Source organism: Salvia miltiorrhiza, chromosome 7 (assembly GCF_028751815.1).
Source record: "Salvia miltiorrhiza cultivar Shanhuang (shh) chromosome 7, IMPLAD_Smil_shh, whole genome shotgun sequence".
Lineage (NCBI taxonomy): Eukaryota > Viridiplantae > Streptophyta > Magnoliopsida > Lamiales > Lamiaceae > Salvia > Salvia miltiorrhiza.
This window is the reverse complement of record NC_080393.1, coordinates 5,776,419-5,793,457: the sequence shown is the minus strand read 5'-3', so window position 1 is coordinate 5,793,457 and position 17,039 is coordinate 5,776,419. Positions and strand designations below refer to the sequence as shown.

Genomic DNA, 17,039 nt, shown 5'->3' with positions numbered 1-17,039 from the left:
TCTGGGCATTACAGTGCGACTTTATTGTTCATCATGTTTATAACAAATTAATTATAGCATCATTAATCTACAAATGGTGACATTTAACCAATACAAATTTTCATCGAATAGAATGATCAATTAGTTTGCCAAAGAAACGCAAATATAAAAATAGTGAATGCTTTATTGTGGGAGAATAATAGGTCACGTTCCGTGTAGATGCACAGAGTGCGATTTAAGAAATTATACCTCAAAATAAATAAAGAAAAGGAGAAACAAAATCTTAATAACAAAAATAATAAGGAAAAAAAAGACAAGCCTATACTGTGAGTTAGCGAGCTAATACGAGAAGAGCCACAAATACAACAAAGTCTTCGACTCCCCAAGATGAGTTCAAGGCATAGAAGGTTCACTTCATAACACATCAAAACTAAAAGGCCCGATCCCCGTTGTCCGCATATGAGAGCAAAGCACCGTGATCCAAGTAGCGGTCAAAACTCAAAAGTGTGCCAAACTGTATACTAGAATCCACGCAAGCTGAACAGCAGTGAAATTGGCAGTTAGCACACGAAGAACTTTGGAAACATCCTACTGCAATGATGGGAATGAATGAACACGAGGAAAATGTGCACTATACCAGAAAGAGGGACATTGAAGCGAAAAGTCCCTCCTGAAGAAGGGCTCCATGACCTCCGAACTCTTCTTCATCAACTTTTAGAACAAGGGCATAATATGCATAGATAATCCCCGTAGATAACACTGCAAACCTGTATGTCAAAATCAATACCATGAATAGTCAAAAGGATATTTCTTGTGCACAAAAGTGATTACGTATAAACTAATACTTTTATACATCACAAATTCAGCTTTCTTGCTAAAACTTTAACAAGCAACACCATATAATCATTCACCCAGATTTAGCAAGTCCGTTATCTTTTTTTGTTCTTTTTTTCTTTTTGCCATTTCATACTTTTTTCCATAAATTGCAGTTAGGACTGTTTGTATTTGAGGTGGAAAAACATATTTTTGTCAATAACCACCTTTTACAGTCCTACATTATAACATGATCCATTCAAAATTGTAAGCAATAGTATTTTGTTATTCACACACACTTTTCTGGCTTTGCCATCAACCAGACAATGACATGGATGTGTAATACTTCACAGAGACTGTCAATAGAATCTTCAAGTGTCATTAATGTCAACCAAAGAGAACTAGATGAAGTTCTCTGGTAAATGGCCTTGTAAAGTTTACTATTCTGACAGACATTTAATTCAATTTGGATGCAACAACACCAGAACATTCCCATCAACCTCAGATGACTGGGCACTAGTCACTACCTTTAGAAACATCCTATTTATCAGGGTGTAAAGACACCTCAGAATTTATTAAAGATGAAGGACCTCTAAGAAACTATACAAACATTAGTTCGATGGACTGATTCGATTCTTTAGACATGTAATGATACACTTAAGCAAATGATTAATTATATCTTACAAACTAGTGTAAATATAAAATGCATCAATAATATCATGCTGCCAACTGATTTACAAATAAACTCTATAAAAGCTTTGATATGGAAACTACAACCAACTAACAGGAACCATCAACCTCAAACAGAATGAGATTCCAGATGAGAGTAACTTACAGGAGAAACCAGACTCCCCCAACTAGAGGAATCGCACCCCATATTAATCCACAAAGAAGGCCCAATGCTTGTCTAATCCAATGTAGCACGTCTCCAAGCTGATCCTGTAACATATAGTAACAGCGATTTCATGTGAATTGCAATGTGCAGATCAAATAATAAATTATCAGCGTACTCCAAATCAATTGTATCAATAACTAACATAGACAACCCAAAGTTTTAAGGGACAAGTATCAGGTGACTTTCCAAATTGATTGCATCAATCACTGATATTAGAAATTGTGCCAAGTATACTTGAATTAACATGGCAGTTTTAGATGTATAAGCGGAACAATAATAGTTCTTAAATAGTCAGGTTTATGAAAGAATAAGATGTTTTCGAACCTGCAATAACCACCTGTCACACATTCACATAATAAAGTTCATTCCAAAATTTGGTTAGGCCCATTCTTGAAACTACTAAAGATGAGCTGTAGTATCTCTCACCACCTATCTCACATTCATTAATGATGACTGTTCATAAACACACAAAGAGATCCAATGTGGAGATTTCCAAAAGGATAGGTGTAAAACCAAGGGTTTAAGCTCATATGCCTTTTCTTTTACTTAATTTTAACACAATTTAAAGGTTTCCTAATCAAAACATAGGCAATATAGAAGATATAAATCAGATAGGTATTAACTTTACCTATGTCCATCTGAACTAGGATTAGTCAAAAAGATACGTTTTTGATTCTTTTCCAATTCCAGTATAGCAATTAGCCAAACTACTACCATCTTTTCCAGATACAACCACGAGGTATAGAAAAAAAAAAAAAAAAACCTTATACTCCTAAAAATAAAATCAACTTGACACGGACTTGAGGAAACCGAACCCAACCAGAATGCGTTCTACTCTAGTTGTTACTCAAAGATATCCTACGTGAAAAGCTACTACGCTCGTTTACCCATGCACTACTCAACTTCTTGCTCTCAGTAAAGTACTCAGCCCATCAACATTCATGAATAAATTGCATAACTCTTTCTGATACTATACCTCAATTAAGACAATACTTTTTCAATTTGAATGCTGATCATCTGAGCTTAAAAATCGACTAGTTAAGCATAACAAAAATAGTTCTGCAACTCACAAAACTAGCAAGAAATCGGAAAGAGCTGAAACCTTGTCCCATGAAGCATCAGGATCTAACAATTTCGCCAATTTAAACGGAGACAAGTGACCATTCGGATGATGCTGCAGCTGCGGCTGCTGCTGTTGTTGATTCAACTTCGCCGATTTCCTCTCTCTCATCTGAAATCACCAATCATTAAACCGATCAAAACCCCTCAGATTAAGAATTCTTAAGAAATCACAAAATCTGTAAAACAGATACTCACAGTAAGAATTAGGGCTGATTATTGGAACAATTCGGAGATTCAGATTGGGGAAAAGGGAGAATCAGAAGACCGATATGATTCAGAGCATAAACAATCGAAAAATTGAGAGAGAGACGAAGAGAATTTGCAGAGCACGTGATGTGGCCGGCGATAAACTTGCTACAGCTGTGAGTTTTATACTGCCTTTTGGTCTCTCCTTCTCCCTCTCTATCTCTGGACGTGTATCAGAATTATACTCACTCTCCCTCTCTCTCTCTCTAATAATTTAACCTGAGATTTGATCTTTGTTGGGGAAAAGGCAAAATATTTATATAAACCCCTCAAATCAATTTATTTTCCTTAATTTAACTTTTTTTCAAAAATCCTTAATTTAACATCATATATTCCTATTTACGAATTTGATCATAACAATAATAATTTATGATACATTAAAATACAAATAATATTTTTAAAAAATATAGCATGTTGGTCCTGTTCAATCATACACTTAATTATCCCTAAAACAAACTACTCCCTCGGTACGTATCTTAAGACATTTTTTTTTTGGGCGTCTCACCTGTCTTGAGACATTTCCTTATTTGACAAAATTTTACCTTTTATTTACTTTTACATTTACACATAAAATACTCAGATGGGATCCAGTGTCCCACAATTTTATGTGTGCCACTGTGTCACATCCTTATATCTATTATTTTAAAAATATTTTTTATAAAAATAAAATTTATTATAATACTATGAATTATATTTAATTTTTATTTCAAAAAATTAAATTTTTTAAAAAGTATATACCATGACTTTGAATTTATCAACCTATTATTAGCTAATAAAAGTGAAATTAAATGATAAAAATAATTATATACCCTAGATTGATGGAATAAACCCTTGTTAATTATCACAAAATTAATCTAAAGCATATAAAATTGAAATTGAAAAAAAATATACTATAAGAAATTAAACAAAATTGAAAGTGGGACACAAAGTGATATATAAAGTGTGGTACACTGAATCTCATTTGCAAAATACTACTCCCTCCGTCCCCAAAATAAGTTCATCTTTGGGGACGGCACGAGTTTTAAGGAAAAATGGTAAAGTGTATTGATAGTGGAGAAAAATATGTTATAATTAGTATTGAGAGTGGTGAAAATGTGAAAAAGTGTTTTAATTAGTATTGAGAGTGATTCCTCAAAAAAAAAAAGTATTGAGAGTGATGAAAAATGAAAAATAATAATAAATAAAGTATTATTAGTTGTGGGGTAGTTGACCAAAAATGAAAAGAAAGAAAGAGAAACTTAGTTAGGGGACGTCCCAAAAAAAAGATGAACTTATTTTGGAGACGGAGGGAGTATATTTTTTTAAATTTTCGTACCCAAAGAAAAGTCTGAAGATAGCTGGAACGAAGCAAATATTTTACTTGTTTGCACATTAATTGCTAATTTTACCCATAACTTTTCCTATAACAAGCTATATACCAGTCTATTATCTTAAATATTTTTCTTGTATGCTGATGAATCTAAATAAATAAAAAATCAATAGAAATATTAATACAATAGAAGCTCGTTTTGGTATGTGATATATGATAAGGTATGATATATTTGATTGGGATGTCTTTTATTCTATGTTAAGTTATTATCATGTTTCCCATCAAAAAAAATTATTAGCATGTTTGGTAGAATGCATTAAAATATATGTAAAATATAGTATATTGTTTGGCATGATGTAAGATTATATATAAAATTTTTATTCATAAAATGCCCTTGTAATTAAACTATTTAATAACGACATTGTAATTAATATTAGGGCAATTTAATCAATAATAAATCATTATCTGTTATAATTAAAATTTGTATTATGTATATTGCCTCATACTATGTGGTATGAATAATCACACTAATCTTAATTTTATGATCTTAAAAATATAGAAAAACATAATAAATTGAAATTGAAGAAAAATACTATAATGGGATATTAAAAATGGGATAGAGGATAAAAATGGATTGTAACTAAAGTGTGCACGTTTTGTTAAAAAATAAGTATTTACTTATGAAGTTATGAACAACCCACGCTCTGATTCAAATAAATTAAACTTTTTGAGTCATCAATAATAATCTTATAATATTTAGTTATTTGATTATATTTTGATATCTCTTGTGATTATAATTTAAAATAAATGACATAAAAAAAACCACAAATCTTAAACTCGGTGACATGGCTCTTGAATATAAATACTTATCAATTCAAGTAGCATGCGATTGCCAAAAATTCAAGTAGCATGCGGTCATTTGAATTTAATTTGTTGTTGTTTTTATTTAAATAAAAGTATGATCCTTCCTATAAACATTTGGAGATGGTTGAGCATATGTTGCTAGGTGTTGGATACTTGGATTCATGACTATTTCCATAATTCCATCAACACATGATCGAAATATGGATATTTTAATTTTGCATATAAAGTGCGCAATAACACTCCTGATGCCTACACGATATGCTTTAATTATATGAATTAAAGCAAAACGAAAATCACAAAAAAAAAAAAAAAAAACCTTTTCAAGGAATAAGTTTTATGTTTGGATATAAACTATCTACTACAATAATACATTTGGCTTTGAATTTTACATCCACATTTCTCACTATATCTGCATGTCAAAGACGTTTGGAGCTGTGGTGTTCATTCCTTTTGTCGCATTCATTTATATTTAAATTAAAAAGAGACCGTCAACTATATTTCATATTCTTATATTCATCTCATATCGTTGTACACAAAGATTTGTTTGCTGTTTTGCAAACAAATTATGCATTTGATTTAAAAAAAAAGTTTCATATATTGCCTTCGTCGCACAAAAGTGTGCATCAATTTTGATCACACTGGTTGAATGTGTTACAAGTGGATAAATTGATAAAAATGTTTGAGTATTTTTATCATCAATAATAAAGTTTATCAAATCTCATTTTTTTTCGTGTGATAAAAATCAAAACAAAACTAGTTTAAATGATAAACTAATCAAGGGCCTTGTGATATCCAGAACTTCAATCCATAAAAGCAAACAAATTAATAGTTTTATTATTTTTATCTATCAAGTCTAATTCTCCAAAGTAACCTCTACTTTATTATAATAGTGAGATAACTTAAAAAGATTTTAATGGATCATGTATGGTAAAATTGTAAATCTATACTATATTAAAACAGCAATTTTCAATTAGAAATTGATTTCAAATCAATTTCAAATTGATTTGAATGGCAATTTTGAAAATATATTCAACATGAAGGTTACAAATAAATTATATCCCACTCACCCTACTATCTCACTTACACATTAACTCATTCAAAAAATTCAAATAAATCCACTAATATATTATAAAAACTAACGAGCAATTCTTAAAACTAAATTTGAATGGCCTTTTATTTGATTATATATGTATATCCATATTAACAAATTATAAATTCAAGGGTTAAGTACCAAATACCCCCCCAACGTTGGGGCCCCTATCGCGTATAGGACCCTATAGTCAGGGTATGTGCTGTTTACTACCTCAACGTGGCTAAACCTAAGCAAATCCCCCCCAACGTTGGGGGGAAGTACCAAATACCCCCCCAACAGTGACTTAACGCAGGGGGGGATTTGCTTAGGTTTAGGCACGTTGGGGGGGGATTTGCTTAGGTTTAGCCACGTTGAGGTAGTAAACAGCACATACCCTGACTATAGGGTCCTATACGCGATAGGGGCCCCAACGTTGGGGGGGTATTTGGTACTTAACCCTAAATTCAAATTGATACTCTAAATAATGCACATGCTATAGAAATATATCAAATTAAATATCATGATAAGAGCATTAATTTGATGGAGTATATTTTATGTAAATATTTGATTTAAAACGGAGAGTTATATTTATTTAAAGATTAATGATTTTTAAAAATTCTCTCTCATCTCTCCTCTTTTTTTGAATAAATCAATTTTTTTCTATTTTATTCTTTTTACTTATTATTTATGCCTTTTCACAATATCAATTTTTATTATTGTGAATTTTTCTTTATTTTTTTATTTTTTGAATATTCAACTCAAATATATTAAGTGAAAATTAATTTTTTCTTATATTTATAAATATGATAATTGAGCTGGTATCAATTTATATATATAAAAATATAAAAACGTTTTCCGTGCATTGCACGGGGTGCAAATGCTAGTAAGTTGATAAAATGAGGGTAAAAAAAATTAATAGAGCTGGGAATTTTCATTGGGAGTTGGACTTGCACGAGATTTGGGGCGGTAGCATCCGAGTCAAAACATTTTGGGCATTATACACACAATTATTTTTTTTTCTTACTTAATGCATTATGTATAGTCCACCCACTTCTATGTTTTTGGAAAAAAAATATGGGCTTTTGACAAATAAAATCACGAACTATTTTGAGTTTGCAATTTTAACGCGACTTTTGAAGTGTGACGAATTAAATCACCACCTTCTTAATTTTTGCAATTACGTCCCCCAGATTTTTTTTCGATCGCCAGAGTGTTGAATTGGAGCTTACGTGGATTAGTAAAGACGGCACCGTTTTTGTGAGACTTAAACGACGTCGTTTCGCACAATTTCAATTGAACCTTTCTCCAAATTATAAAGAGATTGTATCCTATGTTTGCACTATGATTTTCAATGTTCATCAATTTTATAGAAAACAACGTCGTAACATGAATATTATGTATATGGCGAACTAATCCACGTAAACTCCAATTCAATAATTCGGCGATCGAATAAAATTGGAGAGATGAAATTGCAAAAATTGAAAAGGTGGTGATTTAATTTGTCATACTTCAAAAATCACGTTAAAATTACAAATTCAAAATAGTTCGTGATTTTATTTGCCAAAATCCCAAAAAATATCGTTTCATTTCTTATTAAAGTAGATTAATTTATGTTAGTGGTACTTAAAAAAATGATATTAATCAATTCACAAACAAAATTTCTTTTAAATTAATTACATTAAATCGACACAAATTGAGCAGATGCACAAATTAAAGACAAATTATACCTCACAAACTCACCACAAATTAACAATTATATTCTATCTAACAATAGAATTTGAATCACAAATTAATAGTACATTTTAAAATTATGGGTTAATTGCCCATAAAATGCTGAATTTTCATTCAATTCTGGTTTTACACACAAACTTTGAATTGTGGCGTAATAGTTACTAAACTTTTGATTTTATCTGATTTTGCTACTAATCCAAATTCCGACCAAATACCAAGCTAATATATATATATATATATATATATATATATATATATATTGTGCCAATTTAGACGTGGTGTATTTATTCTTGTGTGACAATTGGTTGGCAAAATTATATTTTTTATTTAATTTCTTAACAATAAAAAAAGAACACAAATAAATAACTCAAATTGTCAATAATTTAATAAATCAAATCAAATAATAGTATATTTTTTTAGTTGAATTAATTAATTAAATAAATAAAATAATAGTAAGGGGATTCTTCAAATTTAGGTGTGTCAGCCAATTTTTTTTTAATTATCAATAACTTAATATATACAAAAATTTATTTAGCTAAGTAATAAAGTTTATTAAATTTTCATTATCTAAAGATTAATTTTTTTATAAACTATATATATTTATACTATTTGAATGACTTCTACTTGAGTTGTGTGAATTAGAAAAAAATTGATTTAAACTTGAGAATAAAAAAAAAATACTATTATTTGATTTGATATATTAAGTTATTGACAATTTTGGTTATTTGCTTTGTGTTCTTTTTTTATTAATAAGAAATTAACAATAAATACGTCACGTCAAATATTGGCACATCATATTAGCTTGATATTTGACCGGAATTTGGATAAGTAGCAAAAACAGATAAAATCTAAAGTTTAGTAATTTTCACGCTACAGTTCAAAGTTCGTGTGCAAAACCAAAATTAGACGAAAGTTCAGTATTTTATGGGCAATTAACCCTAAAATTATTTATGAAAAAAAAGTCAAAATTTGGAGTGGATTCAGCTACAACCATCCCTGGCTCCGCCACTAGTTGTGGTGAGATACTGTTTAAAAATAAAAAAATTATATATTTTTATTAGATACTAGTATAATATTTTTAAATGGTAAAAAAATACTCCCTTCGTCCCACTGTATCTGAAACTCTTTCTATTTTGGGTGTCCCACTGTAAGTGAGACTCTTTTCTTTTTGGGTAATTTTTTTTCATTTTAAACACCTTTTCACTTTTTCACCTACACACAAAATACACTTTTCTTAATTCCTATGCCTAAAAAAAAGGTCTCACTTACAGTGAGACGGAGGGAGTATATAGACACAGTTATGAGACGAAAATAGAAAGTACGGAGTATGCAATAAAAAATGCATATAATCTTTGTGAGTGTAGTCACTAATCACATGCATTTGGTCGAAGTGTACCAACTTGCTTCATGCATGATATTGCATGACTGGTCTAACATTCTCAATCCCACAAAATTAACAACAACAACTATTATTATTATTATTATTATTATTATTATTATTATTATTATTATTATTATTATTATTATTATTATTATTATTATTATTATTATTATTATTATATGCTAAATGTAATTTCCTAATAATATATCTAATTTCTTAATTGACAAGATACATAAATTAATAATCCTATAAGATCTCGTTTTAGTTGATCGGATATTTTTTTTTGGTAGATTTACATCTCATTATAGAATAAATAATTATCTCAAAAAATAATTAATATACACAAATTTGATCAACTTCAAATAAAAAAAAATTAAACAATTCCATCTATAAAAAACCAAAAACAGAAAGAGATTCTTCACCTCTCTAATTTCGTACAATCAGAGTTACCAACCGCAAAAACCCTACGCATATAATCAATTCACACATAGTTTCGTCACTGAAATTTTCGAAGAAATTCAAGGAGAAAACCGACGCGAATCGTTGGAATTTTGAAGAATGATCTATTCCAGAATCGGAGCTTCGCTAGCTCGTTCCTCTCGTTGCAGAGTACGCGATTCTCTCTGTGTGAATATGATTTTTCATTTCCATTTCCTTTTTGTTTCTTCAGTTTTTGTTACGAAATTTTATCCTGATTGTTTAGCGTGATTTTGGTTTTTTAGCAGAATGTGGTTAACGGAGCTAGTAAGGGGAGAGCCTTCATTTGGAACAAAGTGAGTTTGAATGGAAAACTAGAGTTTATGAGAGGTTTTTTAGCTGCTGCTGGAGCTAATAAAGGATCGATTTCTAGGGCTTCTTTGTCAGATTTGAAATACATCGCTGGATACCCGGGAATTTATCGATTTTTCTGTAGTAAACCGCCCAAGAAGAAGAGTAAGCGACACAGTTTCTTCTCAATTGACGATGTAGTTCGTAGTTCTTACATTTTTTCCTGTTTGCAGATTACGAGAATTTTTACCCCAATGGCAAGAAGGAGATTCCGAAAAAGAGTGAGCAAGAGTCGGACTCCAAAGGTTCGTGTTCAAGTATTAATGGAAGAAGTTTCTTGACATAAGAGGTCCAAACATCAAATATTATTCCTCAATTAGTTCGACATTTTTCTTGTGCCAAAGAAAATATTGCTGTTCATCGTTTCCATGGTCTCATTTGTCTCTGTACAGCTGTATCAAAGCGTTGGGAGCTGAAAATATTATGATAACGCTGTAGAGAAGTTTTTGTGATGAGTTATTCTGATTAACCTTATTCTATCTTAGAGAAAGAGAAGAAATCTGAGGATGATGGCAACACTCGGTTTAACTTCAAATTGGATGACCTAAGTACGCAAAATATGATCATTATTTCGCTGGTGCTTTCGCTGCTAGTATCGATAGTAACGGAGCCAGCTAAAGGGAAACAGGTATACAATCAGCTTATTTACAAGTTAATGCAATTTAACTTGTTCATATGACATAGAGAATAGCAGGACTTAGTTTTTGAAACTGGTATTTAAGTTTCATATATTTCGATTCTTCAAAGAGGCACACTCCTGGGCATCAACCCTAATTAAATCCTAATTATGATTAGTAGTCCTAGTTTGGGGATTAATAAACCCTAATTTAAACCCTATTAATCATTAGTTAACCCCTGATTAATTAATTTATTAATAATTACTAATTCAGCTGTATTTGTACTTTAAAGATTTCCACCATGGTGTAAGTTTTCCTTAAAAGATCTAAACAAATTAATGACACCATATGCTTTATTGGAGTTAATGTTTTATTTTATTTACAAAAGTACTCTTTTAGTAATATACATAAGTAAAAAAGAAGTACAATCACCGTTGAATTCATTTTTGGCTATCATCCGTTTATGCTTTATCTTAAAAATTCAAGTTAAGGGCCCCAGACATACGAGTCTGTTCTCTATGTTTCGCTTCAGATCTTGATTTTGCTCAAGAGCAATAGAGTTGGTGTGTTTTTGAGTCTCTGGTCGATCAAGTTCTGATAGCATAATTCTTGAACATTGTGTAGATTGTTGATCTTTCAGGCAGACAATAAAAAAACTCTTGTTTACTTTAGCTCCTTTTGTTGACATTTTCCGTACAGCTTGTTTTATTAGCTTAATGGCTTCCAGCTTTCTAGTCAGTTTCTTGATCTCATGAACCACTAATTTTTTCAGTGCTGATGTACTAATTATTGTCTAATTTTATAATGTTAGGCTAAACATTAATTAATCTTTAAGCTACCTAATGTAGATTTTGTTAAACGTGTTTCATCGCTCTCTATGTATTCCTTTTTTATTTTGGTATTCATGGCCTCTTGTAATTTCATAGTTCCCACCCCTCTTCCAGGTGCAAGTTGAATGTTGCTTTAACTTTAGGTAAAAGCTTAGCGTAGTAGGCTAGTACTAATACTCCCTAGGCGACACACTCGGGGATTTTTTTTTGGGGGGGGGGGGGGCGAGACTTAGGGATGGGGAGCAGTGGAGTTTGGAACCCTAGACCTCTCGGTGTATACAGAAGGTCTTCACTGCTTGGATGTTTCATGCGAAAAAGTTCATATCTGGCTATCTGCAAATACTTAAGCAAATTAAGGTCATATAAATTATTTTATCTGTCATTTTTTTAATTGAATTATCTTGTACCCTTACTCGTCTCTACTTTTAGGTCAATTGACTAAATATATTTCTTGATCTTTACTTGTTTCCTAATTATGTTCCTCATACCTTTCTAGTACTACTTCTTGTTTGCAGTGTCTCATGCAAAGTTAGGTGGCTTGCTTTTAGGGATTGTATGATGAGAGTTTTATTTTATTTTATTGTTATTTTTATCCGTATGTTGTTGTGAGATTTCACCATTACATAATGATTAACATATCATTCATTGGATTATCAATTTGCAGATTAGTTTTCAAGAATTTAAAAATAAGCTTCTTGAACCAGGTTTGGTCGACCATATCGTTATTTCGAATAAATCTGTCGCCAAAGTATATGTAAGAAGCTCACCGAAGAATGATAGTAGCCATGATTCAACGGAAGAATCTGATTTTAATACTCCAGTTAGCAACACACATCCAAGATCAAAATCAAATACATACAAATACTACTTCAACATTGGAAGTGTTGAAAGATTTGAAGAAAAATTGGATGAAGTCCAAGAAGCATTGGGCATAGACCCACATGATTATGTACCTGTTACTTATGATTCAGGAGAGAACCACCTCCTAGACTTGCTTGGTTCCCCGATCATCACATTTTTGTTACTGTCAATACTTTCTGTGAGCCGAAAAATGCAAGGTGGATTCGGAGTAGGTGGTGGTGGTGGAAAGGGTGGTCGGGGAATATTTAACATTGGAAAAGCTCACTTTACGAAGATGGATAAGAATGCAAAAAATAAGGTTTGTTCTTTACTTTTGTTGATAAGACCATTGTCTGCTTGCTTTTCGTTCGCTATCCCATTTTCATTATATGGAGCCAGTCTCTGATCCTAAACATTATTTTCTGACTCTCTTTTCTGTATTCCAGATTTACTTCAAGGAGGTTGCAGGTTGTGATGAAGCAAAGCAAGAGATTATGGAATTTGTTCACTTCCTAAAGAACCCAAAGAAATACGAGGAGCTGGGGGCCAAAATCCCTAGAGGCGCTCTATTGGTTGGACCTCCCGGGACAGGTAAAACACTCCTAGCAAAAGCAACAGCTGGTGAATCTGGCGTGCCTTTTCTGTCCATATGTGGTTCTGATTTCATGGAGATGTTTGTGGGAGTTGGGCCTTCGAGAGTTAGAAGTTTGTTCCAAGAGGCAAGGGAATGCGCACCTAGTATCATATTCATAGATGAAATTGATGCAATTGGTCGGGCGAGAGGACGTGGAAGATCTACTGGTTCCCATAGTGAGCGTGAAAACACTCTTAACCAGTTGCTTGTGGAAATGGATGGATTTGCAACAACTTCTGGTGTGGTTGTTCTTGCTGGCACTAATAGACCAGATATCTTAGACAAGGCCTTGTTGAGACCTGGTCGATTTGATCGCCAAATTAGCATAGACAAACCTGATATCAAGGGCCGTGAGCAAATATTCCAGATCTATCTGAAGAAGATTAAAATTGACAGTGATCCCGCTCTCTTCTCTCAGATCTCTCAGAGACTAGCATCCCTCACTCCTGGATTCGCAGGTGCAGATATTGCAAATGTTTGTAATGAGGCTGCTCTAATTGCTGCCAGATCTGATGAACCAAAGGTCAAAATGGAACACTTTGATTCAGCCATAGACAGAATAATCGGTGGTCTTGAGAAGAAAAATATGGTAAGTTGGAAATAGCTGATATTGTCTTGGATGATTTTGCCCATCATGATAGAAAATAGGATAATCGTGACTTATTTGCCTTTTCTGTTCCTTGAACAGGTTGTGAGTAAAATTGAACGCCGTACTGTAGCCTATCACGAATCAGGTCATGCTGTGGCCGGCTGGTTTTTAGAACACGCAGAACCTCTGTTGAAAGTAACTATCGTACCTCGTGGCACTGCTGCACTTGGCTTTGCACAATATATTCCTAACGAGAATCTTCTGATGACAAAAGAGCAGCTCTTTGATAGAACTTGCATGACTCTTGGTGGACGTGCGGCAGAACAGGTACCCACTTTTAAGTCGGGAAATTATGACCTAGGATGAGCAGAAGCTGCTTTTTATGTGACTATACTATGTTACTGGGAGTTTTCCAGTTACCACCTAAGGTGCAAATTTTCTTGTAGGTGCTGCTGGGAAAAATATCAACCGGAGCTCAGAACGATTTGGAGAAGGTGACGAAGATGACGTATGCGCAAGTAGCAGTGTATGGTTTCAGCGAGAAAGTTGGTCTTCTCTCTTTCCCCAATAGAGATGATGGATTTGAGATGACCAAACCATATAGCAGCAAAACAGCTAATCTTATAGACACTGAAGTCCGTGAAATGGTTGCAAAGGCGTACGAGCGGACGGTTCAATTGATAGAGGAACGCAAGGAGGAGGTTGCCAAGATTGCTGAGCTCTTGCTCCTGAAGGAAACTCTTCACCAGGACGACATGGTGCGCGTGCTTGGTGAGAGGCCCTTCCAGCCGGCTGAGAGGTACAACTTCGACAGGTCCCTAGACGAAGACGGCGGGAGTAAGAAGCAGAGTACAACGGGAGGAGGAGGAGACGACGAGGGGAGTAAGGAGCAAAGTACTACGGGAGGAGGAGGAGACGGCGGTGGAGCTGCGCCTGAGGCTGTCACGAGGTAGGTAGTAGTATTTTGATGATCACGAATGGGATTAGGTATTTAGCATGGAAATAGTAGGAATTGAATGGACTAATGATGGGAGATGAATGAGAATGAATGGTTGATTTTCGTGCTTGGTATGCACTAGGAATACAATCGATTCATTCCAAGTTAATGATTGGTAGCTATAAATAAAACGTAGTAATTTTTTAAAATAATAAATAATAATGTTCATGTGTATTCTTGCCCGTAATATTGGTCTATATCTTTATATCTATAAAAGGATAATTTTTTTTAGAAATAATAATTTTTTTTAAATAACAAGGAATCAAATAGGATGGACGCCATTCTGGTGTTTTGGCGTTTAATCGTCTTTCAAGGATATAATCGTATGTATTTGAAAAAAATACAAGAAGATACTTGGTGCAAAATAAAATTTGTAGAAGTGTATGTACTAGAAAAATTCCTATAGAAATGTATGTGCGAAAAGTAAAAATGCAATTTAAAATTTTCATATACTTGAATAAAAAAATAGTTTGGTGCAAATTATATATTGAAGTGCATGTAAAAAAAGATAAAATGTGTAGTTTATTTATCTTTTAAAGATTGAGAGGTGCAGGTAAGAAAAAAACAATTTGATGGAAATTAAAATTTATATGAGTATTTTTTTTTTATCTTCTTATAATACTTTAACGATAGAAGGAATGTGAATGTAAATCTCATTTGTATTTACATACTGATGAAGGACTTTTAAAATATTTTTTCAAGTTAAAAAAAAAGTAAAATATATATTGGTTCAATATATGAGCACGATTAAAATAATACTTTAACAATTAAATCAAAGTCACAATATTAACTTTTTTGTTATAATTCATAAATTTAAAAACTATTAACACTTGTGCATAATGTAAAATTTTAACCAATATAAAATATTTGCGTGCACGGCATAGACGGAAAGTTTAATCCAATTATAATGCATCCATAAAATTCATTCGATGTTGTGATGCTCCATTATTTAGCTGCAGAGTTTGTTTTACTTTTCAATCAATGAGAATTATCCTTTTGTGATCTTCCTTCTTTGTTGGAGTAAGGCTCGCTCGAAAGAGTCATTATCTTGATACATCTATCAATTTTCTTGAAAAGAAGCATTGGATCAAAATTTTGAGAAACATGAACCCAAACGCGTGATCCAAATCGATTCTTTACCCTTTGATGATTGAAGATTTTCCTGGTCAACGTGGTCTTCCCCATACCTCCCATTCCGACAATTGCAAGGGTGGAGAATGTCCGTTCCTCTGGGCTGATCTGGATCAGCATCTCAACTAGTTTAGGCACATCATCATCTCTTCCAATAAAGATTGGATTAATAGAGAATGAATCAGTCTCAAAGGAAGCATTCAGAGCAGCAGCAGGTGCATTCACCACTATGCTCTGAAGGCCGAGCTCGGTTGCCCTTTTGTTCATATTCTCAAAACTCGTATTGATTTGTTTGATTCTAAGAGCCATATTTCGTGGGCGTGAGATGTGATTCAAGGATGAGAAGCATGATAATACCTTATCCTTGGGTGTCTTCATTTTGTTGACTCTTTTGTGGAGAAGATGATAGCTGAGTTCATCCACAACATTATCAGCATCGAAAGCCACAGCTTCAAGCTCCCTCAACCAGATCTTGACTGCATCTTGGGTGATTGATTTCTTCTCAGCGTCATTCAAGTAAGCTTGAATCATGCCCAGAGTCCTCTGCAGCTGTTGGGCATCTCCATCGAGACCTCGAAGTAGAGACCGCTCTTCTTTGAAAACGTTGATGACGTTTTGAACAAGAACTTCTATGGCGGCGGCAGACACACCTCCTCCATCCATGGTTTCGCAGAGAGAGAATGCTTGTGATTTTTATTTTTATTTTTAATTAATTTTTGTGTGTGTGAAGATGAATTATTGTAAAGTTGAGGATGACCATTCAAACATTCTCTCTAATCTCTATCTACATGGAATGGAATCAAAGCTCGAAGATTTGGGGAACGAAGAGTAGTCTGTGGTAGAGGAAATTGGATTTGGGCCAAAGTTTTCGTTGGGCTCGTCAAGTGGTTATAGAAATTTTTATAAATGATTGATTTAATCAAATAAGCTGCAAAAGGGACCTCTACCACTATGTCCAAATGACATCTACATCATATAAAGATGAAAAATCCTGTTTCACTTTTGTAGTCAATTCAAAAGGATTTTTTTATGTTATTGAATTACAAGGTTTGTGGAATTATGTATCGCATTGTTACTCAGCATGAAATTTTCACAAATATGATTCCAAATTATTGAATAACTACTGTTGTAACGAACTGCGATACTTATACTGTAGAGAAA

The 17,039-nt window shown here is 32.9% G+C and overlaps 3 protein-coding genes across 6 annotated transcripts; 1 reads left to right on the top strand and 2 right to left on the bottom strand.

The window, feature by feature from the left end:
- Positions 1–143: 143 nt before the first annotated feature.
- On the bottom strand, positions 144–3,307 carry LOC130991989 (uncharacterized). The gene is made up of 5 exons (XM_057916432.1): positions 3,005–3,307; positions 2,790–2,918; positions 1,628–1,731; positions 617–746; positions 144–516 (listed from the first exon to the last, which is right to left on the bottom strand). The coding sequence occupies exons 2-5, from the start codon at positions 2,916–2,918 to the stop codon at positions 478–480; spliced, it is 402 nt and encodes a 133-aa protein (XP_057772415.1). The 5' UTR covers positions 3,005–3,307; the 3' UTR covers positions 144–477.
- A 6,512-nt stretch (positions 3,308–9,819) lies between these two features.
- LOC130991986 (ATP-dependent zinc metalloprotease FTSH 8, mitochondrial-like) lies at positions 9,820–14,903 on the top strand. 4 transcript variants are annotated; one of them, XM_057916428.1, is made up of 9 exons: positions 9,826–10,021; positions 10,138–10,185; positions 10,263–10,345; positions 10,414–10,485; positions 10,726–10,868; positions 12,352–12,846; positions 12,974–13,750; positions 13,850–14,077; positions 14,197–14,903. In XM_057916428.1, the coding sequence occupies exons 2-9, from the start codon at positions 10,139–10,141 to the stop codon at positions 14,701–14,703; spliced, it is 2,352 nt and encodes a 783-aa protein (XP_057772411.1). In that variant the 5' UTR covers positions 9,826–10,021; position 10,138; the 3' UTR covers positions 14,704–14,903. The 4 variants fall into 4 exon arrangements, with proteins under 4 accessions (XP_057772409.1, XP_057772410.1, XP_057772411.1 ...); XM_057916429.1 differs by having other exon boundaries at positions 10,135–10,185; XM_057916426.1 differs by having other exon boundaries at positions 9,820–10,021; positions 10,135–10,345.
- A 681-nt stretch (positions 14,904–15,584) lies between these two features.
- LOC130991988 (putative disease resistance protein RGA3) lies at positions 15,585–16,836 on the bottom strand. The gene is made up of 2 exons (XM_057916430.1): positions 16,236–16,836; positions 15,585–15,986 (listed from the first exon to the last, which is right to left on the bottom strand). The coding sequence occupies exons 1-2, from the start codon at positions 16,539–16,541 to the stop codon at positions 15,726–15,728; spliced, it is 567 nt and encodes a 188-aa protein (XP_057772413.1). The 5' UTR covers positions 16,542–16,836; the 3' UTR covers positions 15,585–15,725.
- Positions 16,837–17,039: the final 203 nt, after the last annotated feature.

What these genes read in the sequence shown, in the direction of transcription:
- LOC130991989 (XM_057916432.1), bottom strand. Translation starts at nt 2,918, where the DNA reads ATGAGAGAGAGGAAATCGGCGAAGTTGAATCAACAACAGCAGCAGCCG. An exon ending in GGGGGAGTCTGGTTTCTCCT is followed by an intron (nt 747 to 1,627) that starts GTAAGTTACTCT and finishes TTTGACATACAG; the next exon opens with GTTTGCAGTGTTATCTACGG. An exon ending in CTTCAATGTCCCTCTTTCTG is followed by an intron (nt 517 to 616) that starts GTATAGTGCACA and finishes ACTGCTGTTCAG; the next exon opens with CTTGCGTGGATTCTAGTATA.
- LOC130991986 (XM_057916426.1), top strand. Translation starts at nt 9,971, where the DNA reads ATGATCTATTCCAGAATCGGAGCTTCGCTAGCTCGTTCCTCTCGTTGC. An exon ending in CTCGTTCCTCTCGTTGCAGA is followed by an intron (nt 10,022 to 10,134) that starts GTACGCGATTCT and finishes TTGGTTTTTTAG; the next exon opens with CAGAATGTGGTTAACGGAGC. An exon ending in GTGGACGTGCGGCAGAACAG is followed by an intron (nt 14,078 to 14,196) that starts GTACCCACTTTT and finishes ATTTTCTTGTAG; the next exon opens with GTGCTGCTGGGAAAAATATC.
- LOC130991988 (XM_057916430.1), bottom strand. Translation starts at nt 16,541, where the DNA reads ATGGATGGAGGAGGTGTGTCTGCCGCCGCCATAGAAGTTCTTGTTCAA. An exon ending in TGAAGACACCCAAGGATAAG is followed by an intron (nt 15,987 to 16,235) that starts GTATTATCATGC and finishes ATGCTGATCCAG; the next exon opens with ATCAGCCCAGAGGAACGGAC.